Below are 22,927 nucleotides of genomic sequence, written 5' to 3' on the forward strand. Positions count from 1 at the left end.
AGCAGGTGAGCCCAGAAACAAGATCTCATGTCTTTGATGTTGATTAAAAAGTTTACTCTACAGATCTCAAAGCTCCAGACAGCAAATGATGGGATTCGCTGAATCAGCTGTGAGTTATGTCTAGCACACATCTGGGCCAAGTCACCACAGGATCCTTCCACAGTCCTGCAGAGAGCAGGGAGCTAGGCAGGAGCAGCAAGAATAGGTCAGGGACTGCCTCATTACCTCCTCAAGGAAACACTTTTCCTATGATCAGGGGAACTGTACTTGAATTTCCACTGCTGGGACTCTGCTGGGAACCAAAACAACCAGACAATTAAAGTTAGGTGAGCTCAACTAGAGTGATGTTCTGGAGGGTCACTGTGGTGCCCAGCTGAGCCCAGGGCAACCAGTCAGACCCTAGACCATGCTTCATACTGCCCAGAAACAACATAAAGGTTAGGCACACCTTTTCTTAGCACAGCTCAGTTTAACTAGTACTAACCTAAAGCCCCTAACCTGCAGCCAGAAAAGCAGACAAATAGACTGATAATCCTAATCAGCGCGAGCACTGGAAGTTTCAGGCACCTCAAGCAGTTTCAGACATTTGGAAAACAAAAATATTCCTGGCTTTATGAAGGGTATGTGTTTTACATAAGAAATTTCTCATCTATAAGCACAAAGAGACCCTGTTTCTTCAGGCACTGGAGTTTGCAGTGTCTGTACACAACATGCCCAGGTAATACTGTAACTGGGGATCTGACCTCCCAAAGTGGTTGCTTCACCTGCATTAGGTCTAGAGATATTTGAAACCAACCAGCATCTTACAGGAACAATTAGTACCATGGCATGTGCAGAAAGGTCAGAAAAGGGCTGGAGAGACAATACTGAAGTAGGCCTGCAGAGAGTACCAGAGAGCACACACCATGAGCTTTTACAGCAGGAAATGTACCTTGTGCCACAGAGCACACGCCATGAGCTTTGACAGCAGGGAATGTACCTTGTGCCACAGAGCACACACCATGAGCTTTTACAGCAGGAAATGTACCTTGTGCCACAGAGCACACACCATGAGCTTTGACAGCAGGAAACCAGGCAGGCTGGGACAGCTGTTTGCATTTTCCCTTCATCTTCCTGTGACTATTTAAAACAATGTGAGAGATGTTAGTAGCATCGATGTGCATTCTGCTGTACACATGGCTGACACTGTTCATTATGTGGTTTTTGTGTCACAGCCAAAACTCAAAATACTTTTGTTTGTAAAAAGTCAACAAAACATGGAACTGTGAAGCTTCATCATCTGAATCACACAGCATTTATTAAATCTGTTTGTGGCTTGTCACACAGGAAGACTGCACAATACTGCAAGGAAAAACAAGCTAGAGAAAGCAGATGCCTTAACAGCTACTAATTAGAATCTAATTACTCTTTCAATTACCTTTACTCAGCACCCTAGGTCCCCAAGCCACTCCTGACAGACATCAGCTGTCCATATGGCATCCTCATCTGGCACAAACCGTATTGAGGGTGAAATCAAATGAGGCACTGTAACCTCAGCGTTAGCAGTGAGCCTTTCAAACTCTCTGCAGTAGCAAGGCATGCTGAATATTTCATAGCACACATTTAGAGCTGGTATCTCCTTCCTGAGGCAGTACAAATACCATATTTCTGCAGGATTGCAGTGCTGCAGAGCTGTAGGCCAGTGATTGCATTCTGTGTACAAACACAGAGACCAAATCACAGTCATGCTGGACTAAACATGGATTCCCCCATCCTTTCACATGAGTTTAGATCCCTGCTGTTACAACTAATTTTGTCGTAGGTTAATATCTAGCATTAATCCCTTCCTTAAAAACAGAGAAGGTTCCTTGCACACTGAAGGAATGAAACATAAATATAATCCTTATTCTCCAGAGTTTTCTTCTATATATTCTCAGGAATTGAAAATCACCAAATCCCTGTCATCTAGAGATCTCTATGTATCTGTTATTATTTTTCATAATTCATACAGTGCCTGGAGTCCTCCCACAGCTACAGAATCCCTCCGGAGTGGGTCTGTAGAGGTTTACGCTGCGAACAAGACCACACTGCCACAAGCACACAGCACAAGTGCACAAGAGAACAGAAATAATCTCTATTTATAGATGAGGAACAAAAGCTGAGAGACACTTCTCCCAAAACACAAGATACTCAACCTCAGATTTCCTTTTTTCAGCACAGCATTTATTGTGGGTCCACCCTTCTTTCCCCAAAAGGATGACCCTCCTTGCTTGTAGATAAACCAATCTTAATTTTGTGGGAATGTGAATTTTCTAAGCACCCTGAGCAGTAAGACCTTTTAAAATAAAGAATTAGTCAGCATTAAAAAGAGTATCTGAGTGTGGCTTTATCATGAGAATTATCAGGGGAGTGTGTCAGATACTGAATTTTATAATTTAAACATCTTCATGAAGGACATTTGCTTATTATATGAAAGCTGTATAAAAGCTGCAGAGAAGACCACCACACCCTGAATAGGCCCTGCCTGAGGCCCTGAACTCTGAACATAACAAAATGCCTCAGGTCTGGGCTGGGGGAAGAAGAATACTTTCTCAGAGGAATCAAGCTCAGCACCTTTGGGTGGAGACCAGAGCCCCAGGGCTATGAGCTGCCAGGCTGGAGCAAACCCTCGCACCAAAGGGCGGAGGGAGGAGCAGAGGTTTTGGGTGTGTGGTGGAAAAGCCTCTGCTCAGAGGCAGTGAACACCCACCCTCTGCTCTGTGCAGAGCTCAGCTGTGAGGCCCTTTCACCCCAGGACAAGCTGCCTCCACATCAAGGACAGAGGGACATCACGGCCCATCCAAGGCTCCCCCAAAGGGGTCCCCAGACCCTGCACCAGAGCCCTGCAATGGATCCACAGTGTTGCAAGGGACAGTGTCAAACTTGCCCTCCCCAGAGGAGGCAGGTGGGCATTCCCACCTGGCCAAAACATACATTAACCCCTGAGATTCTATACTTTTTGATGAGGGACTCAGCACCAAGAAGACCAGACGGAGGGAAGCTGTGAGCTGTCATAAGGACCCCTGGAAAGGTGATATGCTTCCACCTAACCCCTGTCACTCTCTCCCTGTGCCCCCACCCTGCCATTCACAAACTTCCTTCCTTCCTTCCTTCCTTCCTCCCTTCCTTCCTTCCTTCCTTCCTCCCTTCCTTCCTTCCTTCCTTCCTCCCTTCCTTCCTTCCTTCCTTCCTCCCTTCCTTCCTTCCTTCCTTCCTCCCTTCCTTCCTTCCTTCCTTCCTCCCTTCCTTCCTTCCTTCCTTCCTCTCTCTTTCTCTCTCTCTCTCGCTTTCATATGCTACACACCACAAGGTCAATAATTATTTCTTTTCCTGCACAAATCCCTCTTTGGGAAGAGGCAGTCAAGGAGACTACAAACTGTGTACTCGAACTCCTCATCCTGAGCACACTAATCAATCTCTCCCGTTAAGTAGCCAAACTTGGTGATCAATATAAGGAAGCTGCCTAGCAAGACACAGAGTTTTCTTTTCAATTCTAAAGAGAAATGATTACTGATGAGCACACAAATAGGTCAAGCTAATATAACGAATACAGATACAATATAAAGCAGTTTTCTATCCCAAAGCAACCCCTTTAATAAACCCCCACTGTCAGTCTTGAATCAGGTTGTTTTCTTGTTACAGGCAAATGTGCATGTGGCAGCAGACCAGATCTTTGCCTTTTCTCCTGCTTCAAGTGAAAAGCCAGGCAAACAGCGTTACAAAGGGAAAACAAACTTCCAGAGGAGAAGAAGCTCCACTGAAGTGATGGGAACAACTCCTGCTGTCATAGGAGTTTTAAAAGATTCCTAACCCTCAGAAATCATTATCCCTTTAAAAAAAAAAAAAAAAAAAAACCCACACCTAAAACCAAATATTGACCTTACCAATACAAAGAATCCATTTTGAGAATAGGAAAATGGGAAAGAGAAAGATGTGCTAAAATAAGTGCTGTACAAAAAGCTGCCTGTCTGCTTCCATGCCACCTAAAAACTTCCTTATATTTTCAGTGAACATTTTCCCTTTATTTATTCTGATCTAGAGTATAACATACTGTTCTTCAAGAGACTGACAGAGGGATTCACTTTGTGTAACCTACAATGTAACACCACATATTTTGTAAGTGGTTTTCTCCAGTGAATATTATTCTAATAGGAAAGTGAGTAAAAATGTTTAATTTAATGTACCGTTTAAGTGAAGACTTTTCTTAGGGAGATACTGCACTACTTTATTTAGCCATTGCTCTGTGAAGATGCAGGAACTTACCTTGCTATACAGGCCTCTCTGTTGAGTTCAGACCTCAATTATTTTTAAGTGAGAGATTAAAATTTTCCAGAAATGCTACCTGGAATTTCCTCCATGTATTCAAAGGAGAGGATAGATGAAGGAAGTGACAGAGGATTATTTTCTATTACTCTTTTTTATTAATTATTAATATTGACTCAATATGTGATTTTATTTGTCACCTATGAAAATGATTGTAAAGGGAAACTTTTAAGCAGTTTTTCTGCATTATATTAGAATTTTGAGATCTAAAACCCTTTACCACATGAATACACTTGGAAAATTAGGGGTTTTTTTTGGTTAACCAGAGCAAGGGGAGGATGTCAGATACAGTGGGGGAGTTCTCTCTCATCCCTCCAATCTGAAATATTTAGCATACTGATTTTTTCATCTAAGCATATTCTTAAGCCTTTAAGAAAGTTGGAGATTACTTAAGTAAGAGCTAGAGATTTAATGCATATGATTATGCATATTTAATGCATATATATGAACATACTGATATAAAACCTTAAATTTATATAAGATTAAATTATGCTGAAATTATAAAATGCAACTAGTTTTGCTTTTATCTTCTCCAGTTCCAGTATCTTAAAATGAGATAATCTGTCTAGTTCCAGTGTGGGTGCCATCTGTATTTAAATTTATTATTAAATCCTGAAACTGTTAAGTATATGTCAGAGGACACAAATCTAAATATAACAGAGTTCTTGGAATCAATGTGAAGTTAATATTGTAATAATATTGACACAAGATAATAAACGGTTCTTATTGATACTAGTTTTTTATTGCAAAATTTCATCCTTTCCAAATAGTAGCAGGAGAATATTCATGCAAACAGCAGACTTCTGAATTAGCAGCATGGCTTCTTGGTGTTTCTCCCTGCAATGAACTAGTGCAGCATCTCAGAGTTAGCTTCACAAAATGACTCTCTGAGACCAGACTTTTAGGCTGGTTTTGCAGGGATGAGATTTTGAGAAGTGGTTTTTGACCTGCAAGCACACAAATACAGCATCCTACAAAACCCTGTGTGCAAAATTGTTTTATAGATTGAAACAGCACTATTGCTGAGGTCCTTTTTTCAGATTAAAAAGATATGGACTCTGAAGTCCAGAATGTCTGTGTGCCTGAGATCACAAAGCTGTGAGCCTATTTAATCTGCAGTCATATATGTACATATATGAATATATATATATATATTCATATATATGTGTGTGTAATATATATATGAGCAACCAGTTTCCCGACCTCTTTGTTCCACACCTCCTCTCTCTTCCTGTATCTAGTACAAAGAGTACAAGCAAAATGTGTCAGCACTACTTTCTTCAGGATCATCTCAGACATATGCTGAGGGATCTCTAGAGCAAAGTGAAACCATATATAGCAAGCAGTGCTTTTGCTTTGAATTGCATTGCAGCTCCAGCTAACAACCTCCACATGATTTAGGTTGAGGAATTTAGGATGATGATAGGGAGCAGGTCTGGTTCACTGTCCAATATTTCAATACAGCCACAGCCTTCATTTGTGAATTATTTTAATGTACTTCTGAGCTTGTTCTGCAGTCTGCATTAAGATGACAACATCTAGGTAGATTAGGGTTCAGCAAGATTTCAAGAAGAGTACATAAAACTCTAATTCTTTTGTTCCAAACTAGAGGGAAGCATGCCTGAGGCAACTTAACAAGAGACTGTACCTCTCCAAGAGGCATGACACATTTATCACAGTATCTTAATTCATCACGAGTGAAGATCCCCTAAAGTTGACAAGTTCAGAAATCAGCGGGAATCAGGATCAGGGAATTGCTGCTTTGCAGAAGACACCACAGCCCTCCTATTCTGATCCTCTTGTGCCTCTCCAAACACTGGACTGAGTAATACAGAGGCAGCAGGTCACAAATAGCCCCTTAAAAGCACTGGAAAACATCAGGGGTGTTCAGTGGAATTGGGTGCTGAAATGCTTTGGAGACACTTAGCACATGGCTTCAGGCATCTTTTAGGCACAAAGCTACTTTAGAGAAACTGCTTTCAAGGTATCTAATACTTATTATACATAACAGGACTTCTTTGAGTAGTTCAGACAAATTATTTCCTTCTCTTGTATTGACAGCATTTACTGTTGCCCTGCTACTATTAAATACCCACTAACATTACAAAATAGGAAAAATAAAACAGTTGCCAAGGCAGCATGAATCTGAAAATGACTCACAGTAATTTCACTGTACTTAAAACATTTATTTGCAAGTGTTTGGACATTTGTCTTAATTGTCATTATTGCAGATACCTCTAGGAAGAAAAACACTCTGCTCTGAATAGCTGATATGCTGGTATCATTTTTACCAATATTACTTTAAGCTGACACTTTGAAAAGTACACTTTAATAATTACCTGGTATTTAAGAGAAAATCTTGGAATCAAACCATATACGATATAGATGCTTAATTTAAGCATTTAAATACAACAATTCAAAAATACAAGTTTTGGGGATGTGTCTAGAAGCTACTGCATGAAATGGCAAAAATGCATATTCAGCAGCAGAATAAAAACAAAATTAGTCTGAGATGTCACTTGGGATTTCATATTCTCTTTGTTCTCCAGCTATAACTTAGCCAGGTCAGCATTTGGAGATGCCTTTCTCCTCATCCATGATCTTCATGCACAAATAACTCTTTTGCAACATAAATATTCAAGTGCGTGCATGTCATTACAATCACAGAGAAACAACAAATCCAAGGAATTGTGCATTTCTTTGACCTGCAGGGCTGAATGCAAGAACATGACCTTTTGCACCTCTGCTCTCTTTTCTTGTTGCAGTACTCAAGTCCCCAGCACCAGCCTCCCACCAGCATCTCCTGCTCGTTCCTGCTGGGCTCCTACACAGCAGAAGTGCCTCTGAGGGAGTTGTAGCCCAGAGCTTCCACTCTGGGCAGGAAGAGAAGACAGAGCCAGAGTCTTCCCAGAGGTGCTCAGTAACAGAAGCAATGGGCACAAACTGCAACATGAGAACCTCTGTTTATCAGAGCAGATATAATGAAGAAAAGTAGTTTTGTACCAACATACCTGCCACTTACAAAAGCAAATATCTGCCTTGTCTCAAGGTTAATATTCAGTAATCTGTACGAGTCTGCATTTTCTGCGTTGTTAATACATTCTTCTGTGACTCCCTTTCCTTTTCCTATTCGGGTTTTAACAAGCAAAAAGGATTAAAAAAATACATTTAATCCATTCTTTCTGGAATGACTCACTGAAAAGGAGAGAATAAAGTCCTCTAATTATAGCTGCCAGGGTTTTTACCTCTTGCTAAGTATACTAATATTCTTTTCACTAATTGCAACTTTCCCCTTCCTCCTCTAAATTTTAAATTCTCAAAATGCTTCTTTATGAAAACATTTTTGAAACTCATTACTACAAGACTTTTCTCCATTGCAAATGCCAGGGCTCTGAAGAGTCCAGTTATTTCTCCAGACCCTGCCATTTTCCCACCTCCAAGCTTGTTTGAAAGAACACTACCATGCCCAACTTAATTAAAGGAAGCATCCATTGCAAGAAGAATGTCTGTCATTAGACTGAGTGAACTAGGCGGAAAAAAGATGGATAGATTCCTCAGCTGAAAGGAGACAGCCACCAAAAAAAAATCTGCTCAATGATGGACCAGCATGTACACATCACAGAGTCCTCTATTTGCCTGCAAACCAAATGATAACCACACAACATCTGAGAAACTGCTATGGGGGCAAGGGGAAAGAGGCATGCTGTAGTCAGAGAAATACATTTCAACTCACTGCACAAAAATCAACTGTGCTCTGGCTAAAACCTGAAAAGACACACATCGTGTTACAACCACTGCAGCCTTCCCACAGAACACACCACAAGTGCAACACAAAATGCTTGTAAAGCACCAATCTATATGACCTTGGAGCTGCACATGTGCATATGGCTATGACTTCCACAGCTGTGAAACCCTGAAATTCAGCACCACATTAGAATGGCTGGAAATCAGTGATTCTGTCCAATGTCAGCTGCAAGGAAATCCCTGCACAGCTACCACAGCACTGGTCCCCCAAAGCTCAGACTGCAGGACCTCACACAGGAGCTGCTGAAAGTGGAAGAGATTACTACAGCTTTCTGAACAGAAAAAGCTTAATTTTGTACCTCAATTTACATCCACCAGAGAATATATAGAATATTAATTTACTGGTATGAATTTTACCAGTTCTGAAGCTTTCATGGGTGGCAGTGTTTGGGGGCTTTCTTAAAATTATCATTTATTTTGCTTAGGTTTTGTAACTTCTTTTTTTTTTTTTAGATCACAGGGAAAGGAAGTTACTCGTAGTGGTTTGGGGATGAAAGACAGAGCAACCTCTGGTTTCAGCTCAGCAATCTCTGCCTACCCAGCTGGTGGAAAAGCAAATGGCAAGTGCACAGCTCTTCCTCCCCCAGCCACCACCTGTGCCAGGCAAAGCAGAGCAAGGCAAAAAGGAAGCCTTTCAGGCAGGCAAACCATCTGCCATGTGCTGCTGCTGCATAAGACATTAAAAGGGCAGCAATAAATGTTCCACTTTTGATGAGATCTAGCCATTACTTCTGGTTTGCACCTCTCTAGCTCAAATTAAAAAAGCAGGTCCTGGAGGCAGAGGTGTGTGTCCAGCAGCTCTCCAGAATTCGAGAAACACTTTGAGTGTTTACTCCAGCTTCTTCTGAGGCTCTATCCCCCATAACTGTAAGAGACACCTGAAACAGTCAAAAAAGTCAAGGTCTAAAGCTTCATACTGTTGCCATTTCAGTGTTATTTACTTTCAGTAGTACCACCCCCATCCCTCTCCACCCCCAAAAGTCCAACCAAAAACAACCCTCTATCATCTGGGTACTTCATAATTTTTCAAGCAAATTCCTACTCCCTCACAAAAATCAGAGAATTCATTAGTCTATTCCCCTCACCACCTACCATTTCTCACATTAAACGGAGAATATTTGTGATCTTAAGCAATCAAGTTTCTAAAGCACAGTGAAAATTTGTTATTAGAACAGTTCATCACGGCAGGCCTTTCCGTCCTTCCTCCCAACCACCCACCCACCTACAGACTTTAGGGGAATAGTTGCAGCTTACAGGCAACAGAGGGAAACACCTCACATTCAGCAAAGGGAGCTCACGCACACGCAGGAACACCACTCAGTACACAGATTTGCATCCCAGGTGATCTTACCCTGTTATTAGGACAAACTAAGCCTTTCTAATTTACAGAAAAGTCAGCAGAAGATTATTTCAGAAGTAAAGAGGTCTAAAAGTCAAAGCATGCTAGAATTCTCTAGAAGGGAAAATGTTGACCTGCCCCTAGGCCAGGCTACCCCAGCTGGTAAGAAGCAGAAGTTGCTGAAGGATGTGGTAATTACAAAACCAAGGCACTTAAGTGTATTAAAGATCTGGCAACATTATGGTTAATTTAACTCTTCAAACAGTGTCCACTGTGCCCAGATGATAACTTCCCCTTCAGCTTGAACACCTTGCAGCTCTCTAAATTCTTCCTCCTGCAGAGGAGGGATGGGAAGCAATGCACTACACTCACCAATACCAAACTGCGCTTGGCTGGAGATTGCATGATGGAAAAAGACTTGTCACACTAACTGAATATCCAAGTTTTATAGTCCTTTATTACCTCGACTGACATAAGCTTATGTGGAAGCTTATGTCTTGGAAACACTGTCTACATCTTGGAAACACCGTCTTCCAAAAAGGATGGCACCTGATATTCAAGCCTCAGAATCAGGCAGAACAAACCCTTCCACTACCTTGCTAATGACTTTTGCTCTAAAACAAAGCAAAACCTCCAGTACATTAAGCCTGTTCTGTTAATTTCTTTAGCAATGCATCTGAAGCTCTAAATAATTAGAAGGAAAGTTAGAGGACTTTTCACCCTCACAGCAGCAAATCTGGCCCAGCTAATTTCCCAAATGAATCAAGAATCCAGAGCCAACGAACTACATATTAGTCACTTGGCTAGCAAGGAGGACTTAACTTACACTAATGAACTTAGGACTTCATTAATATGTAATTTTAAGTTTAGAAATACACCAGGATAATATATTGTAGTAGGAAAGGGACAAGATTGACACCGCAGACTCAGCTTCTTGCTACTTATCACTAATAAATTAATATAAATTAAAAATCAATACAGCAGGGTAGTGCAAGACAAATGCTAATGTCCATGAAGAGAGAATTTGTTAGACTCATTGCCCCTGTGCTGCCAGGCACACCACTAATTCTGCAGGACTGAAGAGGACAGAGACAAGCTGCTTTACACAGCACAGCCAGAATTTGCATCAGCTCCCCGTCTGCAATCGATTCTTATCCCCTTATGCCCAAACCATCATCTTACACAGACAGGACTAGTACCAGCTCTGAATTATTGTGAGAAAGCCTATCACAGAGCTACCCAAGTTCTTTACTTGTGCCACTAAAAATGATCACAATGTGAATGGCAACTCTTTTATATTTCATCTTAAGCATCCTATCCTAGATTATTTGTGAGACAACTGATGACTCGTTATCTCAGTCAGTCAAAATCCAAACTGTATCAGCCTCTGGTGGAAAGCTGAAAATGAACAAAAAGGATCCAGTATGGGACAAAAGCCACACACAATCTAAGAGCAGCTTTCCATTCTTCAAACTTGGCCTCAGCAATGCTTGCCCAAGTTACTGTGCAAAAATCAGTATGAGAATAGTATATAAAGCTCTGGGACTAAAAAATGGATTTTCTCACAGATGCTTAGTTTAAAGTTAAATTTTGACAAATTTACTGCACAATTGCACTTACCACAAGGCAGAAGAAAAACTGGTGCCATGCAGCTGAGAGTCTTTCTTTATGACCTGCCCTTTATGTATCTTTCATATACAAAAAGCAGAAATGTCACCATCATGACAACCCAGAAAATATTCTTGAAGGTGACTTGCCACATAATGTTTAAACTAGATTCATACCTTTTTGGGTTTTAACTAGACTAGGCAGGGAGCCTATCTTAAAAAAACAATAATTACATCACTTTTGCTACTGTTATGTTCAGAAATATCAATCCTCTTGCAGTTTTGTAGTATGTTTCTCATAAGCACATGTATGCTTATTCTTCTATCAAAAAGGCAGCTGCAAATACCAAACCTGTAAAGTACCTAATAGAATTAAGGATGTATTTATTTAAATGAAAGTAAAAATTGAGTCTATTTCCCTTGTCAGTAACTCCCCACCCAAGGAATTCATCTTTAAAGTCTAACTTGTTTCTCCTTTGATGCTGACAATTATCTTTGTATGGCTGCATAAAGATGAGACTCCACTGCACCTTCTTTCCAACTATGTCATAGCAATTTAAACATTTAATACATATTCCTTTAAAGAAATTTGAGTGAATTTATTGTATAAAATTATGATTGGCATGGTACAGAAAAGTTCCTTTTAATGCACATTTCCCATTAACTTGTACACAAATATTACAAGTATCAAGCAAAATGCAAAAGTCTTAAGAACTAATTCCATACTACAAAAGTGTTCACATAGTGAAGTTACTCTGGTTACAAAATGTCATGGAAATAAAAGCACTTCAAAATACATATTTGGGAAATGTTTCAAATAATCAACGCAACCTTAAGTTAGTTAAAAAATGCAAAGAAAGAGCTACCCTCTTCAAAACACTATTGTTCATTTGGCAAGATAGAGCAAAGGTCAGATCAGTTCACTGAAGGACTGTTCTTCACAAAAAACAAACAGAAAAAAAACTCTTTAGTTAAGAAAGGACTCAATTATACTATGATGACAAATAACGCCATCAAAAAGTTATCTGGCTCTCTTGTTTTCACACAGGAGCTGTCAGAGGCAGAGATGTGTAAATGAACACTTCCAGGTAGATACAGATTGCCTTTTCAAAAACCAACCAATCAAAACTAAACCCAAAACCAAATGAAACCAAAACAAAAAACCAAAAAACAAACAAACAAAAAAACCCACAAAAAGCCCCAACAAAAACAAACAAACAAAAAAAAAAAACCCCAAACAAAACCCAACCAAAAGAGAAACCAAAACCAAGCCACTAAACAACAGAAAGGAGACAATCTGAACTTTGTTGCTTTCACTGGACTAGTTCAGTTCTTTAGGTTGCAGGACCCAAGAACAGCAATCTGCAAAGGACACGTATTTGAGGAACAAAATGGAACTCCCACTACAAAGGAACGCGCAGATGTTCGGTTACGCAAGTGCTGCACGTCCTCTCAGTAAGGCGGTCAGAGGCTCTCACATCTCTGCTTCCCAATGGCCTTGAAGACCCACTGTTTGGAAGACAAAAATGCTTGGACCCTACAACCAACCTTACAAAAAGGAGGCACAGTCGTACTGTTAGGATATAACATAAAATTTTGAAGACTGAAAGCATCCTTAAAAACTCACACAAAATAACTACAAAAGAAGCCAAACTTTACATTATTTTTGTACCAGATGACTTGCATGTGTTTGAGCCATTGAACATTGGTATGTATATCTACATGAAACTCACGCATACAGAACATCGTGTTCAGGCATTATTGTTGTTTTTCTTTTAGACACACACACAAGTTACTGCCAGGTTATCCAGTCTATTTAATGCAGTGAAAAACTGTCCACAGCAGGCGTAAAAGGAGCAGTATCCAATATAGTGTTGTCTTGCAAAAATGGAGTCAGAATTCCTGAGTCTCAGAGACATTGCTGTCCTCTCCATTACTGGATTATTTCTTTTTCCAAGTAGAACCTCTAGTTTTCGTTTCTTCACTCTAATGAAATTTGTAATAGATTGCATCTTTTAAAAAATGTAAAACTAGTACAAAAGATGTGCCAACCAAAGTGAATTTTTAAAGCTTTTTAAAGGGAGAGGGGATTCACTTACAAAATAAAGGCCACCTTCTTGTAAAATTAGTACTGCTAATACCCCACCATTCCGTTTAGAGCAGATATTTAACTCCCTGTTCTAGAAGCCTTACAACATGCAGTCATGTGAGCTGAAAAACTTCATTCCTTTTAACAATTAAAAATATCACATATAGGACTAATGTGGAACAGCCCTTTGTTACAATCACCAAGGTGGCAAAACCAATTAAGTGTCATTCAAATAGTCATTGCAATCTAACTTCTGCACTTTCCCTTGTACTTTGCATATTACACAGTGTAACTTAAAATGTAATTTAAGAGCACTTCAGTCCCACAATGTAGGATTTAAGCTTGTGTGAATACATTTGCATGGCTCTGCAACATTTGTAATGACTTAGAAAAATACATTCAACCAAAACTTTATATAGGGTTCTGTTTTTTTTAAATAAAAAAAATGAAGAAAAAGCCAAATGGTCCCATCATTAGCTAAATAATACACTCCATGTTCTGGAAGCAATTCCTAAGCAAAAGCACATTCAAGAATAACATACATTGAATTGTATACTTTCTCATTCACCTTTATCAGTAATAAAATTCTACTGTATATAATTATTTAGCCTTATAAATAATGCTAAGCAGAAAAATATTTACCTCTGTGCTACTCTTTTGTTTATAGAAGCATTTCTCAGTTTATAGGAGCAAAGGAAAAAAAACCTACTTAAAGTGCAGATTACAGGCCATGACAGGCATAATAAATGACCAAAGGTGCAGCCAAATTTGCATTTACATCTTAAGTTACTTTGCCATCTTCCTTGTCTTGCTAGAAGTCACCCCGTGTGCAATTAAAGAGCTGGTCAGTTGGTTTGTGCCACAGTACAACCTGTAATCACTTGTAATTTTTAAAAATCCATTTCAATTGTCCATAGATATTTCTAGGCAAGGTTCAAGATATTTCTAGCTGAGGTTCACAAAACCTTACTTAGTCATTAATACTTGAAATCACACAATATTGACACCCCCTCCAGAGAATGCTACTGTCCTCTTGTTGCAGTATGTGGTTGAGCCATTGATGTTTGGCTGAGTGTCTTTAACAAGTGATGTCTTCATTTCCATTTCACAGGCTACAATTGCTGCATTGAGTTCCACTTGAGCCCGGTGAACGACATAAAACGAGAGTCCTATGCTTATGACAATCTGCAAATAAAACAAGAGTGTTGTAGGCTCCACAGGCTGTGGGAATGAATACAAAGCAACTAATCTGAATGAAATAAAAAGCTGTCAATGTAAAGATTCATGAAGGCATCTGTTGACTCAAAGCTTCACATGCAAGACACTGGAAGGGAGATGAACTTAGCCCCTGAGTAGCTCTAAACCACATATGCTAACAATGTAACCAGCATATCAGAACATAGACATCACACAGAGCTTAAAATATTTATATACATTGAAAAGATAACTTTCTTTCTTTCTGTTGAACGCCATATACTTGTTATAAAGCAATCCTTACACCTTCTCTCTTCAATACAACACCAGTCGAGTTTTTAGCTGAGATCCTCCTTAGGAAAAAAAAACAAACATAAAATCTTCAAATAAAAAGCAAGGTGCCTCATAGTGAGAATCCCTTTGAAAGAAGCAAGTTCCTCTGCCTTTTTAAAAGAATATTAACTAGCTGGAATCTGCAGCTTCCTTTCAAAAAGGCAAAGAAGTTATATTACTTACAACAGAACCTAGAGTTCTGAGTCTAAAACCTGAACTTCATTACTAACTGTAGGGCTGCTTTCTTTAACATTGAGTACTATTGCTTAAAACACCTGTCAGCATGGCAGACAGTGCTGGACTATCACTAAGACAACTGACAAGTATGGCAAGTATGAGCACAGGACAACTGCAGCTGGAAGGCACCCTGGCAGTCTCTAGCCCAACCAGCTGCTCAGAGCAGGGCTGGCTGTAGGATCAGAATAGAACTTTTGTCCAGTCAGGTCTTGAAAACTAAAAGAATAGAGATTTCACCACTTCTTTGGGCACTCTGCTCCAGTGCTTGACTACCCTTGGGGTGAAAATTACGTTCCTCATCAATTTATGCTACACATTTCAAAAGTAGGCTAATGTAACATTCACAATGATATTATACACACTGATTTTTGAATATATAGGAAAATTTCTATTCTAGAAGCTTACCCAAATATTTAAATTTGCTTTGGTTTAGAAATATTGCTACCAGTAACCTAGTTCCCTAGATAAATAATTTAAAAAATATATTTATATACATAGACAACCATGAAATGTGAAGGCTTTTCAGAGCTATTTACTAAATCAAAGTCCATCAAAGCTCACCCAGGCAAAGCACTCGGCAGAAGCCTGAGAGACAGTGGGAGAATGCAAATAATTTCTCCACTAAAGGCCTCCCCTTCAGTTATTCAGTCACATCCCAAGGACTGGTCTCAAGGAGGTTAGTACTCCTTTTAAAACATTCAGGCTACCCAGTTACCACTTACCTGAGCAACACTTACGTTACAACCTATATAATCTGCAAAGGAGAGTCAATGTCAATTAAAAAAATATATAAATGGGAAAAAAAAGGAAAAGGCCACTAAAAACTACTACCCTGAAATAACATTTCATGACTAAAATAAGAGCTGATCAAGAAACCATTTATTTTCTCTTTGATTTATCAAGACTTACAAAGGCATTTTAATGCCACACTTACAAAGGCATTTTAATGATGTTTCATGAAAGCTATAAATTATATAGCTTCTATTTCTATTCAGTAGAAACAGTTCTATTTAAGAGTGCACAAATTTCAGGGGAAGGGAGGAAGGTATGTTTAAAATGGTCCTAGACTTAGATTTCTATGTTAGCATTGTTAAATGTCAGCTTTATGACTGTAAAAACTGAGAAACTGAAATTACTGCAGTTCTTACTGAAAGCCTGCAAACCATTGTAATTGTTAGTCAAACACAGCCTGAAGCACTGTCACCATCAGAGGAGATTTTAACAGATAATATAATTCAGAAATACCCATAACCTCTATGCTCATAATGGTCTCACACTTAAGGCTTATACCCAAAATTTACTGATAAATTATTTCAAGAGCTAAAGGTCATGTAAAGGTACTTGATATACTTCTCATTAATTTACTCACTTATAAAATTAGGATATTCTGATTTAGGCATTAGGGAAATAGTACTCTACAGCATTTTTAATATCTTTAATATTTATGCAAAATGGGTATGCTGAGTGCTAACAGTGAACAGTGCACAAGTCCTAGGGTCTACACACACACTTGCTTTTGTGTGGGGGTGGTTGACAAGTCTAAAATTCAGCAGGTTACCCTAGAAGGCAAATGTTTTCTGCATTTTCAGTCCAGAACAAGGCAAATCAGTTCCAAGAAAAAGAAAAGCCATAATCTGGGGAAGTTCTCTGCCTCAGCTAGCTAAAATAGCTAAAAAAAAAAACGAACTAAAAGCAAAGGAGAGCTCTTACCTGCTGTCTGTGCTGCAGACAACACAATCCATGAGAGAGAATTGCGGGGAGCAAATGCAGCCTCTAAAAACAAACCGCTCCCCCCCCCCCCCCCCCCGCCTCTCAGAATCAGTCTTAAATGTGCACAACTTAATATCCAGCATAAATAGAACAAATACTGGGGATACAAGCATCATAAAGTCACCCTAGGACAGCAAGAGAAGAAAACTTACTGAAAACTGTATCAGAAAAAGAGAACACTGAGTAAGTTCTGCTTTGTCTTATGGTGAGGTGTGAGAGAATTACACTTTTCTCAGAGCATAAAACTAAATCTAAAGAAATCAGTACACTGGGACCCATTTTTCTGGGTATCTAGCAATCATCAGAAATCACAGAGAGACAGATAGTACCATTACCAAGGTCTATGAAAGCAGTTATTTTAACTGACCTGTAAACCGAATACAAAATAGCCACTAACACTTTGTTCTGCAATCACGTCCTCCATGGTGCGCAAGGTAGTGCCCAAGTACGAGTTCAGGAGCTGAGTAGGAAGCAGCCCAAGTGAAGAAGCCATCAGGTAGTTGGGTAGTGATAGATCTGTAATCTGAGTTTAAAAAAAGAGTAAGAAATCAAAAGCAGCTTCAACACAATCTATGTGTACAAACAACCAGACTACCACTTCCCACAACCATCCCTGCAAAAACATTAAAGAATACCCTACATTCCTTCACTGAAACTTTGATTCATGCACAGGGGGAAGATAATAGAATGATACAGTATGTATATAGTTTTCATCTGGCCTTTTTAAAGTTACTAGCTTTGATTTCACCTACATTATGCAACATCTCTGTGCAACAGTCAGTAACTAGGGGTGCAATTACCCTGTTCACTGAAGGTATTTATTTCTACCTGGTAAACAGAGTCCTTGGATTTATGAGAATTTAATTGTGAGAAGAAATTATTTTATCAAATGTGAAAGTCTAACACAAAAATCATCAGTTTTGCATTTATGCGTATGGCAAATAATACAAAAGGTAATTGTTCAAAATGTCACTGTTTTAAATAGGATCCAGGTAAACAGAATGGCAGATTCAATTCGTCTATGCAGGCCAAGTTATGAGCTTATTAAGATACACATGCCTTTCACTGATCCCTATGACCAATATCCATCTACAGCTATAGTGATATATAGCAGTATCATTAAGATTGTCTACCAAAGGTATTTTGCATCTCACTTCAATTAGTGAACAAATACTATGCATAGCTATAGGTTTTATTAATTTATCTGGAGAAAACACTAAGAATACTTCGGTATCTTCTTCTCTTTGCTGTGAAGTTTCTGTTCTGTGTCAACAGGTGCACGCAGAAGCTTACACGAGAACAAAGTACACAGTACCAGCTAAATTAGCATCAGCAGCCATTGGGAAATATTAAAGGCAAGTGTCATGAGATCAAAAGCTAGTTACATAAGAAAAGAGGAAACTGGATTAAAAATGAGTATGAAAACAATGATTTTGAAAACAAGCAGTCCAAAAAATTTTCCAGATTAATTCAGTTGATAATAACAGAGATCTAATTAAGAACAGCTCTGACACTGAGAGCCTACATGGAAATTATTGACCTTGCCAGTTTTGTACAAAGTTGAAGACCGAAGAATAGCAGCAATGTTACTCATTTCATCATGCTATTCTTAAAATAAACTTTAGTTACTGTCAAAGTCACAGTGCTAAATTCTCAGAGCTCTAACTACCATCAGTGGAAAGTTTTTGGGAGGAAGGGCAATGAAGGAGCAGAATGCAATGAAGCATAAAGATTAAAAATAATTCACTGGAACAAGATCCAATAAGCCATTTCCAAACTTCACACTGCATATTATACTTCCCACAGACTGAAATATATACCAGCACCACAAATATTGTATTTCCTTCTCTAGACAAGATTAATTTAGATTTATCATGAAAAAGGATTACATAATTATGTCAGAACTTCACATTTGACCAATACTTTCAAAAGACTTTTTAAAGCATTGTTGTAATCTGGGCCATGTAATAAGAATGCATAGTCCAAAGTTCCCATATTGCCAAGGGAATGAAGGAGCTGCTATTAAAAGTTTCTGAAATACTAACGCAGAGGCAAGATTTGCTAAGTAGGGCACTATCATTACATCTAATGGAGCTGGGAAAGCTCCCAAAGATTGCTTTAACACTCCTGGCACCTCTCTCATTTCTGTAGATGTACTAAGAACACTTCAGTTGCAGAGCAACATGGCTGCACACCTGGATGAGTCCTGAAACAACTGGACCTCCTGAGTCATGAGAGAGATTATTTCCAAATGAAGGGGAGAATGCCCCAGTGGATACACTTAGTTGCAGCTTGTGCTTTCCACTGCAATGAAAGCTAAGGAGAGGGTGAAAAAATTTTTGAGATGTCCTTTTAACTGAACTGTAGGTTTAGAGCTATAGTTGTATCCCTTTCCCCAGAATGCACAGGAAGTGGGCAGCATCCCTGCCTAAGAAACTTGAGAAATCATCAATAAAACTTACAGCTTTCCATACTTATTTTTCTAGGAACTTTACCTGTTATATGAACCTGCCAAACTGGTATCTGCATGGCCAGGCTGCCTAACAGAGCCTACCAGGGCTCTGTTTCTGGTGAAAGCTCAAGACTGCAAAAATGAACCCTGAAATCCCAAACCAAGGATGGATGCAATTGTGTTATGGACCATAACAGAAACACGTTTAAATTGTATTCAAATACAATTAAGAACTACCTAATTACACTGATAACAATAGCCAGAACCCACACCCCCCCACACCCCCCCAATTAAGCCTTGGATGGGCTTAGCACTGTCAAGGAATAAATGCTTCTGTCAAGATTTTGCTGGGGGCTCCCATGCCTTTAAGGATTGCAGCACAATCTCTCGTCCCTCACTTTACAAATTCCTGTGTTTCAGATCAGGTAGGCTTAGTGACCAAAGGCAAAGGATAACTCTGGTGCTTTTTTTCCTAAAAAAAAAAAAAAAAGCCCAAAACAAAACCCCCCAGAGACACCTCTTCCTGCCCCCCCAAAAAACAGCCAACACCACCCCCTAAAAAAATGCCAGTAATACAAAAAAACAAGCCACCTGCCAACTTTCCAACAAGCAGAGGAAGTAGTACGCATGTTCTTGCAAAGCAGGTACCATTTCTTCAACTCCGACTTCACTGTATGCATTTCTGAACCCAGAGGTGCACACTTGAACACTCAGATTTTTTTAATCAGATTATTTCTTTCATGTAATATTCCCCTTAAAGAGAAGACAGGAAGTACAAAATCCCATCTAACTAACATCTGGCACTGCAAATAACCAGGCTGCACAAATCTCACTAAAAGAACAAACTCGTGGGAAGGAGATGATAACCTGCATACCAGGCCTCCTTACAGACCTGCCTTGAAAACACTCCAGAGCTGGCAAGGTGAGAGAGCTGTGCATGGGCAAACACATCAGTAAGAGCTTTCAAACCCATGCCAGCAGCCCAGGCCACTCTGGCATCGGGAGTGACAATTAAGCAAAACTTAAAAAGAAATACAAAAACACTTTCAGTTAGCAAGTGCTATATTCCAGAAAGGCAAGCAAATGCATTATCTCACCCCTCTACCAGCAGAACGACCTTTCAAGAAGCAAGATCTTCACGTCTGGCTGGTGAGACACTAAGGAATTTGTGTTAATTTTCTTCTTGTGCTGTCTCAATTGATATGATTCCCTCACCAATCAAATCCTAAGAAGCTCTTCCATCTTTCTCTACACCCACTACACACCAACCTCCCGAAAGCCCTCAGCAGATGGTACATACCACCAAACAAGTGCTTGTAGAAATCATTTAATCCCAGCCCTGCAGATGACCCTGCTCACATCAAGGTTATGCCTTTCCCTGAACCTCCTGTGTCACTTCCTTCCTTCTCTCTCATTTAAGTATTCTCGGTATCTCCAGTTTACTTTAAAATATCCACATAGAAAACATGCATAGACCACTGGGAAGTTAAAGATGTGTACTTTTGCTCAAGTTCACTGTTGCTTAAAAATGAATCTTTTTAAAATTCATTGCTCAAGTTGCTAGCACGGGGAAATGCATTTTAAACTTAAAACAAGTGATAAGTTTTCAAATAAGTGAGATTTCAAGGGAATGACAGCTTGGTCCGTGTAGGCAGAAAACTGTATTTTTTATGTAACTTAAATTTGACTCAAAATGAGAAAATGTCTTGAATTCCTAGATATGTATGTATCACTTTTTGATGATCTAGTAGCTCATATTAAATGTTCTCAGTGGAAAACTGAGTATACACTGTGCTTTATTTGACTATGCAATAAAGTAGTAAATCAGGAGTAATAAACATAACCAAACTAAAATTGGCCAAAAAATCCAAGTTACTTGGCATAACTCAAGCATCTCATTTCATCTCATTTCCTATCTATTATTTTAACATGAAACCATCCACTTGGAAAGAAAATTATTTAGCCTGCAGAATACGGAGAATACAAACCACAATGATTTACAGCATCATTTTAATATTGAACTGGCCTGAATACTCTGCTGAATCGTGTTTCCAACAGAAGGGTTATGGCAGGAAGGAAATAATTTTAACTTGCTAATTCTCTGGTCTGTTGTTTAGATCCAATACTACTCTGTATCATCTGTTGACTACTGCAAGTGACTTCCCAAAGCTGTGAACAACCAGGGCACAACAGTTCTCCCCACTTTAGGAGGGTCACAGAACAGCAGAAGCTTCATCTGCACCTGGACCTTGGGCTCCAAGAGGGACTCTGCTCTCCCCACTGGACAGGTCTAACCCTCTTCAGTAATATAGGTTAACAAATAAAATAGCAAAGGTTCAGCTGTTCAGTTTCTCATTCTTAACAAGAAAATGGTAAAAGGATTTCTTAAAAAGAAATTACAAGTTGCTACGGTTCTTATGGATAGAGATTACAGCTCTGGAGATGAATGCTCCAGCACACACAGTTTTATATACCGCAATTTAAAATATTTGGTCTGGATATTACACCCCAAAATTGCATGGATTAAATTTTACTTAAAAAACAAATTTGGTATTCAGTGACCTGCTAATTGCAGCCAGATGATTCTGTCAAAATTAAGCAAATGCTTCGGAAGGGTACAGGATCAGGACTGCAGACAGGGTGGGCTATAACAAAGTGGCAGACCAAAACACGTGTTTAGATAGTCACTTGCATTAAAGAATATACAAATTACTGATAACATTTGAAGTATTTCACAATCCAGTTTGCTTTGTTTTGACTTCACCAAGTTAGTAGATACAACTGAGGCATAACACAGCCAAAACCAGATCCTTCAGACAAAGTACTCAGGAAGAAAGGAGGGTCTGAAATTGTCATCAGCAGCACAATAACAAACCACCATCCATGTTCTTTACTTTTTTCCTTTAAGATGATCAGAGACCAAATGAATGTACTAATCTTCACCTGAAAGCAGAAAGAAAAGCAAGACTAACCCTTTTCCAGACTCAAGTTTAAACTTTCAGTGCCACTCTAGAGTACAGTCCCCTTTCAAGTCTGAGGCTACAAGCTGCTCTGCCCAAAACCTGAAACCTATCTTGTGTGCATGGACTTAACGTCCTGTATGGATTTGCCAGACGCATGGTACAAACACCAACCACATCGAGAAAGAATTTTAATCTGTCCACTTCTTTTTTTTCCCAATATGATTACTTATATTAAGTAGTTTAGGAAGACCTGGCAAGAATTTTCCTCGACTCTTGCCATGTTTTAAAGTGGATCACTTTAAAGCAGAAACACATCATAACTGTTGAGTTCTCCACAGATTTTGCTATGCGGCACCTTGGTGATTCTAACACCAGGATATAGTTTTGAAGGACAACAGAGCAACTCTAACACAACGCCAGTGAGCAAGGCACCTCAAAAATCTGCCTGCTGTCTCTCTGCGTGCACAGAAGAGCAGGCAGATAGGGTTGTTTTTACTGTTGTTAAAAGAGAGAGAAACCACGGCTTGTTCCCACGAAAGGAGGCAACCTCTACCAAAACCAGCAGCCACTGTGCCGAAAGACATCCTTCCAGCACCTGTCTTCCTTGGTCGCACAGCCCAGGCAGGGACTCACCGCGAAGACGGCGTTCTGCAGCCCGAAGGGGATCAGCGTCAGCCGCGACAGAAACACCACCTTGAGGCCGCCGCCGCCCTCCACGACACGGACGATGGCACTGAGCGTCCCGCTGCCCTGAATCCTGGCCCGTGCCCAGCGGGCCAACAGCCGCTTGCAGGCCAC

General features: G+C 39.6%; 1 protein-coding gene across 1 annotated transcript; it reads right to left on the minus strand.

Moving 5' to 3' along the window:
• Window positions 1-11,668: 11,668 nt before the first annotated feature.
• TMEM64 (transmembrane protein 64) lies at window positions 11,669-22,921 on the minus strand. The gene is made up of 3 exons (XM_031058525.1): window positions 22,763-22,921; window positions 17,082-17,237; window positions 11,669-14,365 (listed from the first exon to the last, which is right to left on the minus strand). Exons 2-3 carry the CDS (start codon window positions 17,205-17,207, stop codon window positions 14,171-14,173), a joined length of 321 nt encoding a protein of 106 aa, XP_030914385.1. The 5' UTR covers window positions 17,208-17,237; window positions 22,763-22,921; the 3' UTR covers window positions 11,669-14,170.
• Between the last annotated feature and the right edge of the window lie 6 nt (window positions 22,922-22,927).

The sequence above is a fragment of the Geospiza fortis genome, unplaced genomic scaffold (assembly GCF_000277835.1).
Source record: "Geospiza fortis unplaced genomic scaffold, GeoFor_1.0 scaffold7, whole genome shotgun sequence".
Classification (NCBI taxonomy): domain Eukaryota; kingdom Metazoa; phylum Chordata; class Aves; order Passeriformes; family Thraupidae; genus Geospiza; species Geospiza fortis.